The sequence below is a fragment of the Choloepus didactylus genome, chromosome 10 (genome assembly GCF_015220235.1).
Source record: "Choloepus didactylus isolate mChoDid1 chromosome 10, mChoDid1.pri, whole genome shotgun sequence".
Classification (NCBI taxonomy): Eukaryota; Metazoa; Chordata; class Mammalia; order Pilosa; family Megalonychidae; genus Choloepus; species Choloepus didactylus.
In genome coordinates, this window is record NC_051316.1 from 30646416 (window position 1) to 30668040 (window position 21625).

General features: G+C 37.3%; 1 protein-coding gene across 6 annotated transcripts in view; it reads right to left on the minus strand.

The window, feature by feature from the left end:
• Window positions 1–21625, minus strand: part of AGTPBP1 (ATP/GTP binding protein 1) — a 304355-nt gene that overhangs the window by 218872 nt on the left and 63858 nt on the right. For all 6 annotated transcript variants that reach the window (XR_005219074.1, XR_005219073.1, XM_037850913.1 and 3 more), the window contains exons 3-6: window positions 18214–18338; window positions 17045–17112; window positions 14856–14919; window positions 14335–14481 (exon numbers count right to left, since the gene is read on the minus strand). Coding sequence is in view for 4 of the 6 variants with exons in the window: in XM_037850913.1 (XP_037706841.1) it covers window positions 14335–14481; window positions 14856–14919; window positions 17045–17112; window positions 18214–18338 (404 nt within the window). In the remaining 2 variants the exon portion in view is untranslated. The remainder of the gene's footprint in view (window positions 1–14334; window positions 14482–14855; window positions 14920–17044; window positions 17113–18213; window positions 18339–21625) is intronic.

Sequence of the window (21625 nt, forward strand, 5' to 3'; positions counted from 1 at the left end):
TACCTGGAGGTTAAACAACACACTCCTAAACAATCAGTGGGTTAAAGATGAAATAGCAAGAGAAATTGCTAAATATATAGAGACGAATGAAAATGAGAACACAACATACCAAAACCTATGGGATGCAGCAAAAGCAGTGCTAAGGGGGAAATTTATAGCACTAAACGCATATATTAAAAAGGAAGAATGAGCCAAAATCAAAGAACTAATGGATCAACTGAAGAAGCTAGAAAATGAACAGCAAACCAATCCTAAACCAAGTACAAGAAAAGAAATAACAAGGATTAAAGCAGAAATAAATGACATAGAGAACAAAAAAACAATAGAGAGGATAAATATCACCAAAAGTTGGTTCTTTGAGAAGATCAACAAGATTGACAAGCCCCTAGCTAGACTGACAAAATCAAAAAGAGAGAAGACCCATATAAACAAAATAATGAATGAAAAAGGTGACATAACTGCAGATCCTGAAGAAATTAAAAAAATTATAAGAGGATACTATGAACAACTGTATGGCAACAAACTGGATAATGTAGAGGAAATGGACAATTTCCTGGAAACATATGAACAACCTAGACTGACCAGAGAAGAAATAGAAGACCTCAACCAACCCATCACAAGCAAAGAGATCCAATCAGTCATCAAAAATCTTCCCACAAATAAATGCCCAGGGCCAGATGGCTTCACAGGGGAATTCTACCAAACTTTCCAGAAAGAACTGACACCAATCTTACTCAAACTCTTTCAAAACATTGAAGAAAATGGAACACTACCTAACTCATTTTATGAAGCTAACATCAATCTAATACCAAAACCAGGCAAACATGTTACAAAAAAGGAAAACTACCGGCCAATCTCCCTAATGAATATAGATGCAAAAATCCTCAACAAAATATTTGCAAACCGAATCCAAAGACACATTAAAAAAATCATACACCATGACCAAGTGGGGTTTATTCCAGGCATGCAAGGATGGTTCAACATAAGAAAATCAATCAATGTATTACAACACATTAACAAGTCAAAAGGGAAAAATCAATTGATCATCTCAATAGATGCTGAAAAAGCATTTGACAAAATCCAACATCCCTTTTTGATAAAAACTCTTCAAAAGGTAGGAATTGAAGGAAACTTCCTCAACATGATAAAGAGCATATATGAAAAACCCACAGCCAGCATAGTACTCAATGGTGAGAGACTGAAAGCCTTCCCTCTAAGATCAGGAACAAGACAAGGATGCCCGCTATCACCACTGTTATTCAACATTGTGCTGGAAGTGCTAGCCAGGGCAATCCGACAAGACAAAGAAATAAAAGGCATCCAAATTGGAAAAGAAGAAGTAAAACTGTCATTGTTTGCAGATGATATGATCTTATATCTAGAAAACCCTGAGAAATCGACAACACAGCTACTAGAGCTAATAAACAAATTTAGCAAAGTAGCGGGATACAAGGTTAATGCACATAAGTCAGTAATGTTTCTATATGCTAGAAATGAACAAACTGAAGAGACACTCAAGAAAAAGATACCATTTTCAATAGCAACTAAAAAAATCAAGTACCTAGGAATCAACTTAACCAAAGATGTAAAAGACCTATACAAAGAAAACTACATATCTCTACTAAAAGAAATAGAAGGGGACCTTAAAAGATGGAAAAATATTCCATGTTCATGGAGAGGAAGGCTAAATGTCATTAAGATGTCAATTCTACCCAAACTCATCTACAGATTCAATGCAATCCCAATCAAAATTCCAACAACCTACTTTGCAGACTTGGAAAAGCTAGTTATCAAATTTATTTGGAAAGGGAAGATGCCTCGAATTGCTAAAGACACTCTAAAAAAGAAAAACCAAGTGGGAGGACTTACACTCCCTGACTTTGAAGCTTATTATAAAGCCACAGTTGCCAAAACAGCATGGTACTGGCACAAAGATAGACATATAGATCAATGGAATCGAATTGAGAATTCGGAGACAGACCCTCAGATCTATGGCCGACTGATCTTTGATAAGGCCCCCAAAGTCACTGAACTGAGTCATAATGGTCTTTTCAACAAATGGGGCTGGGAGAGTTGGATATCCATATCCAAAAGAATGAAAGAGGACCCCTACCCTCACCCCCTACACAAAAATTAACTCAAAATGGACCAAAGATCTCAATATAAAAGAAAGTACCATAAAACTCCTAGAAGATAATGTAGGAAAACATCTTCAAGACCTTGTATTAGGCGGCCACTTCCTAGACTTTACACCCAAAGCACAAGCAACAAAAGAGAAAATAGATAAATGGGAACTCCTCAAGCTTAGAAGTTTCTGCACCTCAAAGGAATTTCTCAAAAAGGTAAAGAGGCAGCCAACTCAATGGGAAAAAATTTTTGGAAACCATGTATCTGACAAAAGACTGATATCTTGCATATATAAAGAAATCCTACAACTCAATGACAATAGTACAGTCGGCCCAATTATAATTGGGCAAAAGATATGAAAAGACAGTTCTCTGAAGAGGAAATACAAATGGCCAAGAAACACATGAAAAAATGTTCAGCTTCACTAGCTATTAGAGAGATGCAAATTAAGACCACAATGAGATACCATCTAACACCGGTTAGAATGGCTGCCATTAAACAAACAGGAAACTACAAATGCTGGAGGGGATGTGGAGAAATTGGAACTCTTATTCACTGTTGGTGGGACTGTATAATGGTTCAGCCACTCTGGAAGTCAGTCTGGCAGTTCCTTAGAAAACTAGATATAGAGTTACCATTCGATCCAGCGATTGCACTTCTCGGTATATACCCGGAAGATCGGAAAGCAGTGACACGAACAGATATCTGCACGCCAATGTTCATAGCAGCATTATTCACAATTGCCAAGAGATGGAAACAACCCAAATGTCCTTCAACAGATGAGTGGATAAATAAAATGTGGTATATACACACGATGGAATACTACGCGGCAGTAAGAAGGAACGATCTCGTGAAACATATGACAACATGGATGAACCTTGAGGACATAATGCTAAGCGAAATAAGCCAGGCACAAAAAGAGAAATATTATATGCTACCACTAATGTGAACTTTGAAAAATGTAAAACAAATGGCTTATAATGTAGAATGTAGGAGAACTAGCAATAGAGAGCAATTAAGGAAGGGGGAACAATAATCCAAGAAGAACAGATAAGCTATTTAACGTTCTGGGGATGCCCAGGAACGACTATGGTCTGTTAATTTCTGATGGATATAGTAGGAGCAAGTTCACAGAAATGTTGCTATATTAGGTAACTTTCTTGGGGTAACGTAGGAACATGTTGGAAGTTAAGCAGTTATCTTAGGTTAGTTGTCTTTTTCTTACTCCCTTGTTATGGTCTCTTTGAAATGTTCTTTTATTGTATGTTTGTTTTCTTTTTAACTTTTTTTTCATACAGTTGATTTAAAAAAGAAGGGAAAGTTAAAAAAAAAAAAAAAAAAAAAAAAAACAAGGAAAAAAAAAAAGATGTAGTGCCCCCTTGAGGAGCCTGTGGAGAATGCAGGGGTATTCGCCTACCCCACCTCCATGGTTGCTAACATGACCACAGACATAGGGGACTGGTGGTTTGATGGGTTGGGCCCTCTACCACAGGTTTTACCCTTGGGAAGACGGTTGCTGCAAAGGAGAGGCTAGGCCTCCCTATGGTTGTGCCTAAGAGCCTCCTCCCGAATGCCTCTTTGTTGCTCAGATGTGGCCCTGTCTCTCTAGCTAAGCCAACTTGAAAGGTGAAATCACTGCCCTCCCCCCTACGTGGGATCAGACACCCAGGGCAGTGAATCTCCCTGGCAACGTGGAATATGACTTCCGGGGAGGAATGTAGACCTGGCATTGTGGGACGGAGAACATCTTCTTGACCAAAAGGGGGATGTGAAAGGAAATGAAATAAGCTTCAGTGGCAGAGAGAATCCAAAAGGAGCCGAGAGGTCACTCTGGTGGGCACTCTTACGCACACTTTTGACAACCCTTTTTAGGTTCTAAAGAATTGGGGTAGCTGGTGGTGGATACCTGAAACTATCAAACTACAACCCAGAACCCATGAATCTCGAAGACAGTTGTATAAAAATGTAGCTTATGAGGGGTGACAAGGGGATTGGGAAAGCCATAAGGACCACACTCCACTTCGTCTAGTTTATGGATGGATGAGTAGAAAAATAGGGGAAGGAAACAAACAGACAAAGGTACCCAGTGTTCTTTTTTACTTCAATTGCTCTTTTTCACTCTAATTATTATTCTTGTTATTCTTGTGTGTGTGCTAATGAAGGTGTCAGGGATTGATTTGGGTGATGAATGTACCACTATGTAATGGTACTGTGAACAATCGAAAGTACGATTTGTTTTGTATGACTGCGTGGTATATGAATATATCTCAATAAAATGAAGATTTAAAAAAAAAAAAAAAAGACATAATGCTGAGCAAAATAAGCCAGGCACAAAAAGAGAGATATTGTATGTTACCACTAATGTGAATTCTGTGAAAAATGTACAATGTTTTATACTGTAGAATGTAGGGGACCTAGAGATACCAATTAGTGGAGGGGGAATGATAATCTAATAAGAACAGATAAACTATGGAGGGTAATCTCAATGTTATGGGAATGCTCAGGAATGATTATGGTTTGTAAACTTTCTTGGATATAGTAAGATCATGTTGGAAGCAATAGAGTTATTTTAGGTTTTTTTTTTCTCTCTCATTCCTTTGCTTTCTTAGGGGTTGTTAATTTTCTTGGGGTATGGTAGGAACATGTTGGAAGCAATGTAGTTATTTTAGATTATTTGTTTTTCTTACTCCTCTGTTTGGACATGGTTTATTAATTTTCTTGGGGTATGGTAGGAACATATTGGAAGCAAAGTAGTTATTTTAGGTTATTTGTTTTCCTTAATCCATTGCTTTGTTTGAAATGTTGTGGGGTTTTTTTGGTTGTTGTTTGCCTTTGTTTTTAATTTTTTGATAAACAAAGTTAAAAAATTGAAAAAAAATCAGTAGAAAAATGGGAGTAAAAACTAAATGACAAATAGGGTGGGATGGGGGGATGGTTTGGGTATTCTCTTTTCACTTTTATTTTTTATTCTTATTCTGATTCTTTCTGATGTAAGGAAAATGTTCAGAAATAGATTGTGGTGATGAACGCATAACTATATGATCATACTGTGAACAGTTGATTGTATACCATGGATGACTGTATGGTTTGTGAATATATTTCAATAAAACTGAATTAAAAAAAAAAAAAAAGAGGCATTAAAGAAATACAAAAGGTAAATTAAATACATCAATATCTTAATTTAATTTCATGAAAAATAGATAAAAAGATAGCCTGGCTCTAATTAGAGGAGGAGGCAAGAGATAACAGTATTCTTAGTTTCTCTTATTTTATTTTTCATTTGCGGGAACAATAATTCTTCAGCAAAAATCTTAAGAGGGAGCACTTAAATCTCAAATACAAGAGTTAAAGGAAAATACAAGACCACTAACATAACCCTCAAATAAACAGCATATGTTTAAATCTAAAGGCCCCTAAGATACCTGAAAAATTAAATTCATATCAGGGATGTTTACTTTAAACATTTGTTAAATATGTTGTTTAAATATTTATATAATACATAAAGGTATGCAAAAAACATCTATAAATGCATAAATTATTTAGACATATACCCTCACTTTTCTGAATAAGCAGTTTCTTTATTTTTTTATTTTTTATACAGTTTTACTGAAATAAATTCACACACCCCACAACCATCCACAGTGCTAAATAAGCATTTTAACCAAATACTTCAAGGTTCAAAGAGCAAATGTAAGCCATAAAGCAATGGCAAAAACTCTTAAAAATAACTATCCTAAGAGTCTGGAGGTCTTTTTGTACTTGTGCCTTTCTCCAATAACCTAAATCAACTTCTTCCTTTGTCCGGTGTTCCATGTTTTCTCCATTTGCATTTTTTAAATATTTTGCATGTCTTACTGTTATAAAAATCAGTCTCATGATTTTTCATATGTATTTTGGCCTACTTAATTAGATTGCAAGTTTCCTGAACATTGAGACCATGCAGCACAAATATACCTACTAATGAAAAGAAATGGCATATGTTATCTCCATGTTCCTTAAAACATTCCCATCCATACTCCCTCCTAACCTCAACAATATCCATATTATGTGTCTCCTTTACACATATACATGAGCCTGCACACTCACATGCCCAGACATGCTTGTGATTTTGAAACATTTCTCTTCCTTTTTCTACCACATGCAAAAGAATTCCTCATGGCTCGGCAAGATGGCAGACTGGTGAGCTGTATGTTTTAGTTACTCCTCCAGGAAAGTAGGTAAAAAGCCAGGAACTGCGTGGACTGGACACCACAGAGCAATCTGTCTTTGGGCATACTTCATACAACACTCATGAAAACGTGGAACTGCTGAGATCAGCGAAATCTGTAAGTTTTTGCGGCCAGGGGACCCGCGCCCCTCCCTGCCAGGCTCAGTCCCGGGGGAGGAGGGGCTGTCAGCTCCAGGAAGGAGAAGGGAGAATTGCAGTGGCTGCTCTTACCGGAAACTCATTCTACTGATTCAAACTCCAACCATAGATAGACTGAGGCCAGACACCAGAGACTCTGAGAGCAGCCAGCCCAGCAGAGAGGAGACAGGCATAGAAAAAAAACAACACGAAAAACTCCAAAATAAAAGCAGAGGATTTTTGGAGTTCTGGTGAACACAGAAAGGGGAAGGGCGGAGATCAGGCCTTGAGGCGCATATGCAAATCCCGAAGCAAGGCTGATCTCTCTGCCCTGGGCACTTTTCCTTAATGGCCCTGGTTGCTTTGTCTATTAGCATTTCAATAACCCATTAGATCTCTGAGGAGGGCCGTTTTGTTTTTTTTTTTGTTTTGTTTTTTTTTTTTTTAAATCCTTTTTGCTTTTTCTAAAACAATTACTCTAAGAAGCTCAATCCAGAAAGCTTCAAAGAATTGAAATTTGGGCACGTCAAGTCAAGAGCAGAACTAAGAGAGCTCTGAGACAAAAGGCAATAATCCAGTGGCTGAGAAAATTCACTAAACAACACAACTTCCCAAGAAAAGGGGGGTGTCCGCTCACAGCCACCATCCTGGTGGACAGGAAACACTCCTGCCCATCGCCAGCCCCATAGCCCAGAGCTGGCCCAGACAACCCAGTGTGACGGAAGTGCTTCAAATAACAGGCACACACCACAAAACTGGGCGTGGACATTAGCCTTCCCTGCAACCTCAGCTGAATGTCCCAGAGCTGGGAAGGGGGAGCAGTGTGAATTAACAGAGCCCCATTCAGCCATCATTTGAGCAGACTGGGAGCCTCCCAACACAGCCCAGCAGCCCAGAACTGCCCTGGGGGGACGGCACTCACCTGCGACATAGCACAGTCATCCCTCAACAGAGGACCCGGGGTGCACAGCCTGGAAGAGGGGCCCACTTGCAAGTCTCAGGAGCCATACGCCAATACCAAAGACTTGTGGGTCAGTGGCAGAGACAAACTGTGGCAGGACTGAACTGAAGGATTAGACTATTGCAGTAGCTTTAAAACTCTAGGATCATCAGGGAGATTTGATTGTTAGGGCCACACCCCCTCCCCGACTGCCCAGAAACACGCCCCACATACAGGGCAGGCAACACCAACTACACACGCAAGCTTGGGACACCAATTGGGCCCCACAAGACTCACTCCCCCACTCACCAAAAAGGCTAAGCAGGGGAGATCTGGCTTGTGGAGAACAGGTGGCTCGTGGACGCCACCTGCTGGTTAGTTAGAGAAAGTGTACTCCACGAAGCTGTAGATCTGATAAATTAGAGATAAGGACTTCAACTGGTCTACAAACCCTAAAAGAACCCTATCAAGGTCAGCAAATGCCACGAGGCCAAAAACAACAGAAAATTATAAAGCATATGAAAAAACCAGACGATATGGATAACCCAAGCCCAAGCACCCAAATCAAAAGACCAGAAGAGACACACCTAGAGCAGCTACTCAAAGAACTAAAGATGAACAATGAGACCCTAGTACGGGATATGAAGGAAATCAAGAAGACCCTAGAAGAGCATAAAGAAGACATTGCAAGACTAAATAAAAAAATGGATGATCTTATGGAAATTAAAGAAACTGTTGACCAAATTAAAAAGATTCTGGACACTCATAGTACAAGACTAGAGGAAGTTGAACAACGAATCAGTGACCTGGAAGATGACAGAATGGAAAATGAAAGCATAAAAGAAAGAATGGGGAAAAAAATTGAAAAACTCGAAATGGACCTCAGGGATATGATAGATAATATGAAACGTCCGAATATAAGACTCATTGGTGTCCCAGAAGGGGAAGAAAAGGGTAAAGGTCTAGGAAGAGTATTCAAAGAAATTGTTGGGGAAAACTTCCCAAATTTTCTAAACAACATAAATACACAAATCATAAATGCTCAGCGAACTCCAAATAGAATAAATCCAAAAAAACCCACTCCGAGACATATACTGATCACACTGTCAAACATAGAAGAGAAGGAGCAAGTTCTGAAAGCAGCAAGAGAAAAGCAATTCACCACATACAAAGGAAACAGCATAAGACTAAGTAGTGACTACTCAGCAGCCACCATGGAGGCGAGAAGGCAGTGGCACGATATATTTAAAATTCTGAGTGAGAGGAATTTCCAGCCAAGAATACTTTATCCAGCAAAGCTCTCCTTCAAATTTGAGGGAGAGCTTAAATTTTTCACAGACAAACAAATGCTGAGAGAATTTGCTAACAAGAGACCTGCCCTACTGGAGATACTAAAGGGAGCCCTACAGATAGAGAAACAAAGACAGGACAGAGAGACTTGGAGAAAGGTTCAGTACTAAAGAGATTCGGTATGGGTACAATAAAGGATATTAATAGAGAGAGGGAAAAATATGGCAAACATAATCCAAAGGATAAGATGGCCGATTCAAGAAATGCCTTCACGGTTTTAACGTTGAATGTAAATGGATTAAACTCCCCAATTAAAAGATATAGATTCGCAGAATGGATCAAAAAAAATGAACCATCAATATGTTGCATACAAGAGACTCATCTTAGACACAGGGACACAAAGAAACTGAAAGTGAAAGGATGGAAAAAAATATTTCATGCAAGCTACAGCCAAAAGAAAGCAGGTGTAGCAATATTAATCTCAGATAAAATAGACTTCAAATGCAGGGATGTTTTGAGAGACAAAGAAGGCCACTACATACTAATAAAAGGGGCAATTCAGCAAGAAGAAATAACAATCGTAAATGTCTATGCACCCAATCAAGGTGCCACAAAATACATGAGAGAAACATTGGCAAAACTAAAGGAAGCAATTGATGTTTCCACAATAATTGTGGGAGACTTCAACACATCACTCTCTCCTATAGATAGATCAACCAGACAGAAGACCAATAAGGAAATTGAAAACCTAAACAATCTGATAAATGAATTAGATTTAACAGACATCTACAGGACATTACATCCCAAATCACCAGGATACACATACTTTTCTAGTGCTCACGGAACTTTCTCCAGAATAGATCATATGCTGGGACATAAAACAAGCCTCAATAAATTTAAAAAGATTGAAATTATTCAAAGCACATTCTCTGACCACAATGGAATACAATTAGAAGTCAATAACCATCAGAGACTTAGAAAATTCACAAATACCTGGAGGTTAAACAACACACTCCTAAACAATCAGTGGGTTAAAGAAGAAATAGCAAGAGAAATTGCTAAATATATAGAGACGAATGAAAATGAGAACACAACATACCAAAACCTATGGGATGCAGCAAAAGCAGTGCTAAGGGGGAAATTTATAGCACTAAACGCATATATTAAAAAGGAAGAAAGAGCCAAAATCAAAGAACTAATGGATCAACTGAAGAAGCTAGAAAATGAACAGCAAACCAATCCTAAACCAAGTACAAGAAAAGAAATAACAAGGATTAAAGCAGAAATAAATGACATAGAGAACAAAAAAACAATAGAAAGGATAAATATCACCAAAAGTTGGTTCTTTGAGAAGATCAACAAGATTGACAAGCCCCTAGCTAGACTGACAAAATCAAAAAGACAGAAGACCCATATAAACAAAATAATGAATGAAAAAGGTGACATAACTGCAGATCCTGAAGAAATTAAAAAAATTATAAGAGGATATTATGAACAACTGTATGGCAACAAACTGGATAATGTAGAAGAAATGGACAATTTCCTGGAAACATATGAACAACCTAGACTGACCAGAGAAGAAATAGAAGACCTCAACCAACCCATCACAAGCAAAGAGATCCAATCAGTCATCAAAAATCTTCCCACAAATAAATGCCCAGGGCCAGATGGCTTCACAGGGGAATTCTACCAAACTTTCCAGAAAGAACTGACACCAATCTTACTCAAACTCTTTCAAAACATTGAAAAAAATGGAACACTACCTAATTCATTTTATGAAGCTAACATCAATCTAATACCAAAACCAGGCAAAGATGCTACAAAAAAGGAAAACTACCGGCCAATCTCCCTAATGAATATAGATGCAAAAATCCTCAACAAAATACTTGCAAATCGAATCCAAAGACACATTAAAAAAATCATACACCATGACCAAGTGGGGTTCATTCCAGGCATGCAAGGATGGTTCAACATAAGAAAAACAATCAATGTATTACAACACATTAAAAACTCGAAAGGGAAAAATCAATTGATCATCTCAATAGATGCTGAAAAAGCATTTGACAAAATCCAACATCCGTTTTTGATAAAAACACTTCAAAAGGTAGGAATTGAAGGAAACTACCTCAACATGATAAAGAGCATATATGAAAAACCCACAGCCAGCATAGTACTCAATGGTGAGAGACTGAAAGCCTTCCCTCTAAGATCAGGAACAAGACAAGGATGCCCGCTGTCACCACTGTTATTCAACATTGTGCTGGAAGTGCTAGCCAGGGCAATCCGGCAAGACAAAGAAATAAAAGGCATCCAAATTGGAAAAGAAGAAGTAAAACTGTCATTGTTTGCAGATGATATGATCTTATATCTAGAAAACCCTGAGAAATCAACGATACAGCTACTAGAGCTAATAAACAAATTTAGCAAAGTAGCGGGATACAAGATTAATGCACATAAGTCAGTAATGTTTCTATATGCTAGAAATGAACAAACTGAAGAGACACTCAAGAAAAAGATACCATTTTCAATAGCAACTAAAAAAATCAAGTACCTAGGAATCAACTTAACCAAAGATGTAAAAGACCTATACAAAGAAAACTACATAACTCTACTAAAAGAAATAGAAGGGGACCTTAAAAGATGGAAAAATATTCCATGTTCATGGATAGGAAGGCTAAATGTCATTAAGATGTCAATTCTACCCAAACTCATCTACAGATTCAATGCAATCCCAATCAAAATTCCAACAACCTACTTTGCAGACTTGGAAAAGCTAGTTATCAAATTTATTTGGAAAGGGAAGATGCCTCGAATTGCTAAAGACACTTTAAAAAAGAAAAACGAAGTGGGAGGACTTACACTCCCTGACTTTGAAGCTTATTATAAAGCCACAGTTGCCAAAACAGCATGGTACTGGCACAAAGATAGACATATAGATCAATGGAATCGAATTGAGAATTCAGAGATAGACCCTCAGATCTATGGCCGACTGATCTTTGATAAGGCCCCCAAAGTCACCGAACTGAGCCATAATGGTCTTTTCAACAAATGGGGCTGGGAGAGTTGGATATCCATATCCAAAAGAATGAAAGAGGACCCCTACCTCACCCCCTACACAAAAATTAACTCAAAATGGACCATAGATCTCAATATAAAAGAAAGTACCATAAAACTCCTAGAAGATAATGTAGGAAAACATCTTCAAGACCTTGTATTAGGCGGCCACTTCCTAGACTTTACACCCAAAGCACAAGCAACAAAAGAGAAAATAGATAAATGGGAACTCCTCAAGCTTAGAAGTTTCTGCACCTCAAAGGAATTTCTCAAAAAGGTAAAGAGGCAGCCAACTCAATGGGAAAAAATTTTTGGAAACCATGTATCTGACAAAAGACTGATATCTTGCATATACAAAGAAATCCTACAACTCAATGACAATAGTACAGACAGCCCAATTATAAAATGGGCAAAAGATATGAAAAGACAGTTCTCTGAAGAGGAAATACAAATGGCCAAGAAACACATGAAAAAATGTTCAGCTTCACTAGCTATTAGAGAGATGCAAATTAAGACCACAATGAGATACCATCTAACACCGGTTAGAATGGCTGCCATTAAACAAACAGGAAACTACAAATGCTGGAGGGGATGTGGAGAAATTGGAACTCTTATTCATTGTTGGTGGGACTGTATAATGGTTCAGCCACTCTGGAAGTCAGTCTGGCAGTTCCTTAGAAAACTAGAGATAGAGCTACCATTCGATCCAGCGATTGCACTTCTCGGGATATACCCGGAAGATCGGAAAGCAGTGACACGAACAGATATCTGCACGCCAATGTTCATAGCAGCATTATTCACAATTGCCAAGAGATGGAAACAACCCAAATGTCCATCAACAGATGAGTGGACAAATAAAATGTGGTATATACACACGATGGAATACTACGCGGCAGTAAGAAGGAACGATCTGGTGAAACATATGACAACATGGATGAACCTTGAAGACATAATGCTGAGCGAAATAAGCCAGGCACAAAAAGAGAAATATTATATGCTACCACTAATGTGAACTTTGAAAAATGTAAAACAAATGGTTTATAATGTAGAATGTAGGGGAACTAGCAGTAGAGAGCAATTAAGGAAGGGGGAACAATAATCCAAGAAGAACAGATAAGCTATTTAACGTTCTGGGGATGCCCAGAAATGACTATGGTCTGTTAATTTCTGATGGATGTAGTAGGAACAAGTTCACTGAAATGTTGCTATAGTATGTAACTTTCTTGGGGTAAAGTAGGAACATGTTGGAAGTTAAGCAGTTATCTTAGGTTAGTTGTCTTTTTCTTACTCCCTTGCTATGGTCTCTTTGAAATGTTCTTTTATTGTATGTTTGTTTTCTTTTTAACTTTTTTTTTCATACAGTTGATTTGAAAAAAGAAGGGAAAGTTAAAAAAAAAAAAAAAAGAAAAAAGACAAACAAGGAAAAAAAAAAAAAAAAAAAACGATGTAGTGCCCCCTTGAGGAGCCTGTGGAGAATGCAGGGGTATTCGCCTACCCCACCTCCATGGTTGCTAACATGACCACAGACATAGGGGACTGGTGGTTTGATGGGTTGAGCCCTCTACCATAAGTTTTACCCTTGGGAAGACGGTTGCTGCAAAGGAGAGGCTAGGCCTCCCTGTATTTGTGCCTAAGAGTCTCCTCCTGAATGCCTCTTTGTTGCTCAGATGTGGCCCTCTCTCTCTGGCTAAGCCAACTTGAAAGGTGAAATCACTGCCCTCCCCCCTACGTGGGATCAGACACCCAGGGAAGTGAATCTCCCTGGCAACGTGGAATATGACTCCCGGGGAGGAATGTAGACCCGGCATCGTGGGATGGAGAACATCTTCTTGACCAAAAGGGGGATGTGAAAGGAAATGAAATAAGCTTCAGTGGCAGAGAGATTCCAAAATGAGCCGAGAGATCACTCTGGTGGGCACTCTTACGCACACTTTAGACAACCTTTTTTAGGTTCTAAAGAATTGGGGTAGCTGGTGGTGGATACCTGAAACTATTAAACTACAACCCAGAACCCATGAATCTCGAAGACAGTTGTATAAAAATGTAGCTTATGAGGGGTGACAGTGGGATTGGGAATGCCATAAGGACCAAACTCCACTTTGTCTAGTTTATGGATCGATGTGTAGAAAAGTAGGGGAAGCAAACAAACAGACAAAGGTACCTAGTGTTCTTTTTTACTTCAATTGCTCTTTTTCACTCTAATTATTATTATTGTTATTTTTGTGTGTGTGCTAATGAAGGTGTCAGGGATTGATTTAGGTGATGAATGTACAACTATGTAATGGTACTGTAAACAATCGAAAGTACAATTTGTTTTGTATGACTGCGTGGTATGTGAATGTATCTCAATAAAATGATGATTAAAAAAAAAAAAAAAAAAAAAAAAAAAGAATTCCTCATGAATTTTAGATCTTCAATCCTCACAGGTCACTAGTTGACCATAAAAAACATTTCATTACGAAAACCAAGAAAAAACAGTAGCATTTTGCATTTTAAAAATTTAGCAGTTTAAAGATAGAAAAAGTTAATGTTATAAAGTTTGTCTCAGATTCATTAATCATACAAGTGAAACCCTTACCTTTCGGTCCAATCTTTGCAAGAATAGAATGAATCTGCACCATTAACTCCTCATTTGGGGGAGATTCTTTGCTGGCATTCATAAGTAACTGCAACAATATTTGTGAACCACCTTTGGCAACTAAGAAACTTGACCTTCGACCACCACCTAAAAATTTTTAAGAAAAACTTCTTTAAAACAGAAAATTTTCCCATAACATATTAAGTATCACAACTTATTAGCAGTCAAGAAATCTTTAAAGTAATCACTGCCAAAATCAGATTTTGTTTTACCTCATTTATTGAAATTAGGAAATAGCACAGAGTCTAAATGCTAGGTTCCAGGCTCTCAAACATGGGTTGCAAGGATACTCAAAGATACCAAAGCACAGACCCAACAAGAGGCATGACAATTCAGTTTCGAAATTCCAATATTCAGAAAAACCTCTATTAAGTATCAAAAAATTCCAAATAAAGTACATATGATGCATTGTTGATCACTGTTTATAAACAGAAATAAGACCAAAAGAAATAAAAACTTACCAGCTGACACCAGCTCAACAAGAATGCTTAAGATATTAAGTGTAGTTTGAAGATCTTTCATGTTCTGAAATAAATATTTTATTTCCTTTGTTAAAACATTGCAAATTTGTGATTCCCAAACTTTGTCTACCTACTGGGAACTACCTATATATTAGACATGACCTTTCCAATTTCTCCTAGAGAAAATGTATTCAGGTTTCCACTATTCTCCTTTATCACTACAGTCCCTTATTCTTGACCTGAAGAATTTTTACGAATCATTTGAGTTATTTTCTTACTATCGATATCATTACAAGAATAAAATTGTCATATGATATCGTCTTTCTATAAATAAAAAAGTAAATGAACCAAAATTTACAAAGCACTGCAAGCTGTATGGTGACTACCTAGTACCTTCTCAGTTATCAGTTTCCTATGTATCCTTCCAAAGATATTACGCACATGTATAAATAATGCATGTGAATATACATGTACATATAGGTTTATTTCTCCAAATGGTATCACCCTATAGATATTATTTTATACTTTGCTATTTTTACCTATCAATAAAAAAAGAGCCTCTCCATTCTTTGTTAAGGCCTACATAATACATTCCATTATACAGCTATGCCATTGCTTATGTAACCAGTCACCTACTGCTGGATATTTAGGTTGTTTTCAGTTTTTTGTTGTTTAAAATAAATTGCAATAAATGACTAAGAACATACAGTTACATATGCTCAAGTATATCTTTATGTAGATAAATTTATGGAATTTCTGGATGAAAGAATATGGGCATTTATTTTGATAGATATTATCACCAAATTGTTCTCCAAGGAGCAATTTACACTCCCATCAGCAATGGCATGGGGTAACTATTTCTCAAAGTTGGTACAATCTAAATAAGTGAAAATGATGTACTTTCATTACATTTCTTTTATTAAAAGTGATCTAAGGTGCCATTTGTATTTCTTTTTCTGGGTACTGTCTGTTCATAACCTTCACATGTTTTTCCATTTTTTTTCTGAACTGATTTATAGAACTTCTTTATATATTAAAGAAATCATATGAAATGAAAATATTTTTTCCTCAGTTTGCCAAGTATCTTGATTTTTTTATGTTTTCCCCTGTGTATTTTGTTAACATAGTTGAGTTCATCAATCTTTTCTATGTCCTGTTTTTTTTAATATTTAGAAAAGCCTTCCCTATTGTGAGATTATTTTTAAATTTCCCCCACTCATTTTTCATGTTTAAATCTTTGCTTAATGTGAAACGTATTTTGCTGCAGAATGTAAAGGGTAAGGCTCCAAATTTTGCTTTCCCAGTAGCTACAAATTTATCCCAACTCCACTTATTAAATAATCCCTCTATTTCCCACTGCTGAAATACTATCTTTAGAAAATAATAAATTTCCATAAATATTCTGGACTTCCTATTCTAGTACACTGAAGTCTGTCTACTTATGAACAATTTCTAAACTATTTTAATTACTGAATCTTTATCAAAGCTTTATAATATGCTTTGATATTTGGTAAGCCTAGCCCTTCCTCATTTCTCTCATTTTTCAGAAATTCCCTTCCTATTCTTTTTATTCCCATTTGGATTGTAGAACCAAAACTGTTGGTATTTTTATTGAGATTGCATAAAAAGATCAATTTTACAAAGAACTATCATCTCTATGATGTTAAGATGAAAAGAACATGAACCCATTCCTTATTCTTAAATACACTGAATAAAATATATAACCCTGATTCTAAATGCATCTAGCTCATCCACTCAAAACTTTGACATTAGAACAGATATTCAATTATCATCAGTATAATACAGATATTCAACATATATATGTAGTAAAACAAATCACAAATGTAGTATCAGATAACACAATACAATAAATGAAAATTTCCCACATCGATCGTTTATTTTAAGCTAAATACTTATTTCCAGTTAGGCTTATTTTCTATTATCAATTAACATAGAATATTAAGATTAAAATTTATAGTTATCATTATAATCACAAAGAAATATACTTAGATGGTCACCTAATACATAATATTAAAACCACTATTTTAAATGACAATTTAAAACATAAAACAAACTTACATTTGTTGCCTTCACCTCTAAGATGAAAATTTTATACTTTGTATATTTTTTTATCTCCACCATTGCTTGGTATTAGTAAATTGCATAATTTAAGCCTGTTAGTGATTTACCTCCAAAGTTGACAGCAGAACTTCCATTCCTGTAGAACCTTTGGCTGTCATTTCTCTCCTTGTTTTTTCTTGTAAATAGAGGGGGAAAAAAAAGTCTTTTCTAAAGCATGAAATTAAGAAATGGTATAGCTAAATCCTAGAGATTCAGTAAATTCCCAGCCACAAAATGGCAAAGCTTAAATTACAAAGTGGTGGGCCACACTAATAAATGACACTCTATGCTACTTAACACCTTTTTATCAGCATTCTAAAACTAGCATTCAGATTAGGTGGTGGTGTTAAAAAATTGGGTGGGGATGGGGGGACGATGACACATACAAGTAAAATCATAATCATTTTTGGAGACATTATTTTGAAAATCAATTTCTTCCAAAGTTATTCAGTTTTCTCCTTGAGTTAATTTGAGAAAGTACAACTTTTACAGGTAATCATCCATTTTATCAAAATCTTGAGCATTCTTAGAATGCCAGTTTGGATATATTATGTCCCCCAAAAAGCTATGTTCTTTAATGCAATCTTGTGGGAGCAGATTTATTAGTCTTTTGATCAGATTGAAACCTTTTTGACTGAGTGTTTCCATGGAGATATAATTCACCCAAAAGTGGGTGGTACTTTTGATTAGATTATTTCCATGGAGGTGTGGCCCCGCCCATTCAAGGACAGTCTTGATTAGTTTACTGGAGTCCTTAAGAGAGCTCAGGGGCCCACACAGACCCAGATGCTTGGAGATGCAAACAGAAAAATGTTTCGAGATGCTAAGCTAAGCGATGAAGCCCAGAGTTTGCCCTGGAAAAGCTAAGAGAAGACCCCCAGACACTTACAAAGAAACGCCCTGGGAGAAAGAAGCAAGGATGCACAGGAGCTGAGAGAAAGGAACTGAAACACAACCTGGGACCAGCAGATGCCAGCCATATGCCTTTCCAGCTGGCAGAGGTGTTCCAGGTGCCACCGGCCATTCTTTAGTGAAGATATCATCTTGTTAATGCCTTAGTTTGGACAGTTCTGTGGCCTTAGGACTGTAAATTTGTAACCTAATAAATCCCCTTTATAAAAGCCAATCCATTTCTGGTATTTTGCATAATGGCACCTCTAGCAAACCAGAACACTTAGAATCTACTTTTAAAAAACTAAAAACACATTGCAAAACCAAAGCAAAGATTAAAGCTTACCTTGACTTTGCACCAGATGAAGAATTTTTGATGTGACATATCTGGCAGTCTCTGACTCCGTAGATTCAGTATTGATCTTCTCCAGCTGAGCCAGAAGTCCCACAATCCGAGAACTATTGGTAAGGCTAAAAAGAAAGTTACTTTACATTAGGACACATTCTACATCAATTATAAATTCAATATAATAAAAAACACTGTTTAAAAAAAAAAACCTACCCTTCTAAAAAAATTAAATATTTGCACAGGTTACTTTTCCTTACTGTTCTACAGCTTTACATCATTAAATGGAAACTGCTGGTATACTCTGACTCAAAAAAAAATTAAAAATAATGAAAAAGGTGTTTTGATTTATGTGAGAAGCACATTCCATTTCAGAAAACCACAAAAAATGCAAGACTGTTCAGCAATTTTCTACTTCTTCAGTCAACAATCTTACATTCCTCTGAAAGTTCACATTCCACTCCAAAAGAAGACTTTCACACTTTCTCTGTTCTCCTCAAAACTCCAAGCATGCCTACCCCACTCCATTCTCAGTTAAAAGTTCTACTTCTTAACTTTTATAAAATCAAACAAGAATACACTCAACTCTCCACCACAGATCCTTAAACCTATCTGATTCTCTACCTATATTCGTTCCTTCCTGTTCCCATTCATTATACAACATTTGAATAGTTGGCACTATTCTGAGTACTGCCAATACAGCTGTAACAAAACAAACAAAAATCCCTGACCCTCATAGTGGATGACAGATAAGGTAAGTAAGTAAACTATATAGTATGTCAGGTGGTAGAAAGTGCTAGAGAGAAAAAGCAGATTAGGGGGAATAAAAGGTGCAGGGAAAGGTGGCACAATTTAAACAGAGCGGTAAGGGGTGGGGGGCCTGATCAAGAGGCTACCATCTAAGGAAAGGCCTGAAAGAAAACAGTGAACCCTGCAGATAACTTCAGAGAGCTGACCAGGTAGAGGGAATATAAAGTACCATGACCCTGAGGAAGTATGTCTGATGTGTTCAATGAACGGAAGACGGCTGATGTAGCTGGAACAGACAAGAGAATATAGTAAGAGATGAAGTCAGAGTTGGGCGTGGGGGTGAAGAGAGCACAGGAACAGAGTCAATCATTTAGAGCCTTGTTGGTCATTTTAAGGACTTTAGCTTTTACAGGGTGGGATGTGAAGTTTTTGAGCAAAAGAGTGATGTGATCTAGCTTGCTTTTGAAAGGATCTCTTTGGCTAGCATGTTGAGAATCAAAGAACAACCCATTCACTTGTACACTCAATCCCAGCACTCCTGCATTATCAAAGTATTTGCTCCTTCAGTTATCCTTTCTCTAATTCATCATCTCTCTTTCCCTTTCAAGTGTATCATACCCATTAGCAAACAAATACGATCTAGGAGCTCCTATCAGCTGTTCCATATCTCCGCTACTCCTTAAATGAAATGCCTAAATTGCTCTATTTCCTCACCTGTTGTCCACTTTTCAAACCACTAGTATGCCCTCTGCACTCTTAAGTCTCCCAAAAACCTCCTATGGTCATTTCTATCCTCGTCAAATTCACTCTCAGTATCATCCAAACCAGACAGATCCACCTTCAAACAGCTTCTTTTTGGCTTTCAATGACTCCATACTCTTCTAATTTTCTTCCTATCTCCACTTCTTTCATACTCCTAAACACTGAAGTATCACCATAACCCTCAGTCCCCCAGCCACAGTGCTGTTTGCTTTCTCCACACATTTGTTCTGGGTGATCACATCTAATCCCACAACTGTGAATATCACTGATACACTAACTATCTCAATTCCACCCTCTACCTCTCTGATAGCTTATCCAACCTAACACGTATAAAACTTTGTCCATGTCCTCTCCTCAAGAGGAGTATCTCTTCCAATAAAAATCTTCCCAAACTCACATGAAACCCTTAGTTTCTCAAGCCAAAAATCTACACTCCCTTTCCCACATCCCAAACCCCAAACCAAGAGCAGCTCCAATTCTAATAAAACATCCAAATCCATCCACTTCTCTCCATATTAACTATTACCACCCAAGTCTAAGTAATCATCTCTCACTTGGAAACTACAGTCTCTTAACTAATCTGCTTTCATTCTTGCTGCAAAATAATAAAGTTTACACACACAGTGATTTTTTTTTTTTTACTTTTTATTTTGAAATAATTTAGATTCATGGGAAGTTGCCAAAAAAGTACAGAGGGGTCCCATGCACTCTTCACATGGTTTCCTAAATGACTACATTTTATATAACTATAGTACAATATCAAAAAAGCAAGAAATTGATTTGGTATGTGAAGACTTCTAAGCCATTTTATCATATGTTTAGATTTCATAATGATGAATCTAATCAAGTTGTTCTCCAGCTAAAAACCCTCCAATGGCTTCCCAGCAAACTTTAAGTAAAATCCTGTTGTTTTTTTTTACAACAGCATAATGAGTCCTGTATCATCTGGCCCCTGCCTCTCAATTTCATTTTTCACAAATTTCCCGATTCTCTAGGATTCAGCTACACTGCCCCTCTATCAGTTCTTTGCTGCAGAAAGTTTTCTCCTCACTTCAAAGACTTTATATTTTCTGTCCCCCCAACCAGCAGGACGTTTTCTTCCAGTTCTTCATACAACTGCCTCCTTTTCATTAAAGGGTGCAGTCGAAATATAGTACCTTTTCCCACCACTCCCTCAACCCCTGTATTAGTTAGGGGTCTCTAGGGAAACAGAATCAGTGAAAGATATCTATGAATATAAGATTTAAAAAAGTGTCTCACACAACTGTGGATATGCACGAGTCCAAATTCCATAGGGCAGGCAGCAAACTGGCAACTCCAATGAAGCTGTTAGACAAACTCCTCAGGAAACACTTCACTGGTCAGCTGAAGAAGTGGTGATCTGAATTGCATACAAGTCTTCAACTGATTGACTGAATTAAATCCAGCCAACTGCATTCTCTCATTGTGGAAGATATGCCCTTTGTTGACGTCATCAGTCACAGCTGCAGCCAACTGACTGATGATTTAATAAACCAGACTGTTGGTTTATTAACCAACCACAAACGTCCTCCCAGCAACGTTTAGTTAGGCCAGTGCTTGCTTGAACAGACAGCTGGGTACTATCACCTGACCAAGTTGACACATGAACCTAACCATCACAGTCGACTCCTTGTCAACTTGGCAGTTATACAAATCACCTAACACCATACTTTATCTCTAAGGAGAGAACAATAAAAGACATATATTTCGCCCAACAATACTCCACTGTCCAGGGTACAACTGGAAACGTGCTAAATCTCTCCAGAATAGGGTGCAAGTCCTTGGGTGACATTAACTCTTAAAATTGATTTCCTTTAGCTTAAATATAGCAAAATGAACAACACAGCTTATGCCATATGACAAGGGGATAAGAAGAAAA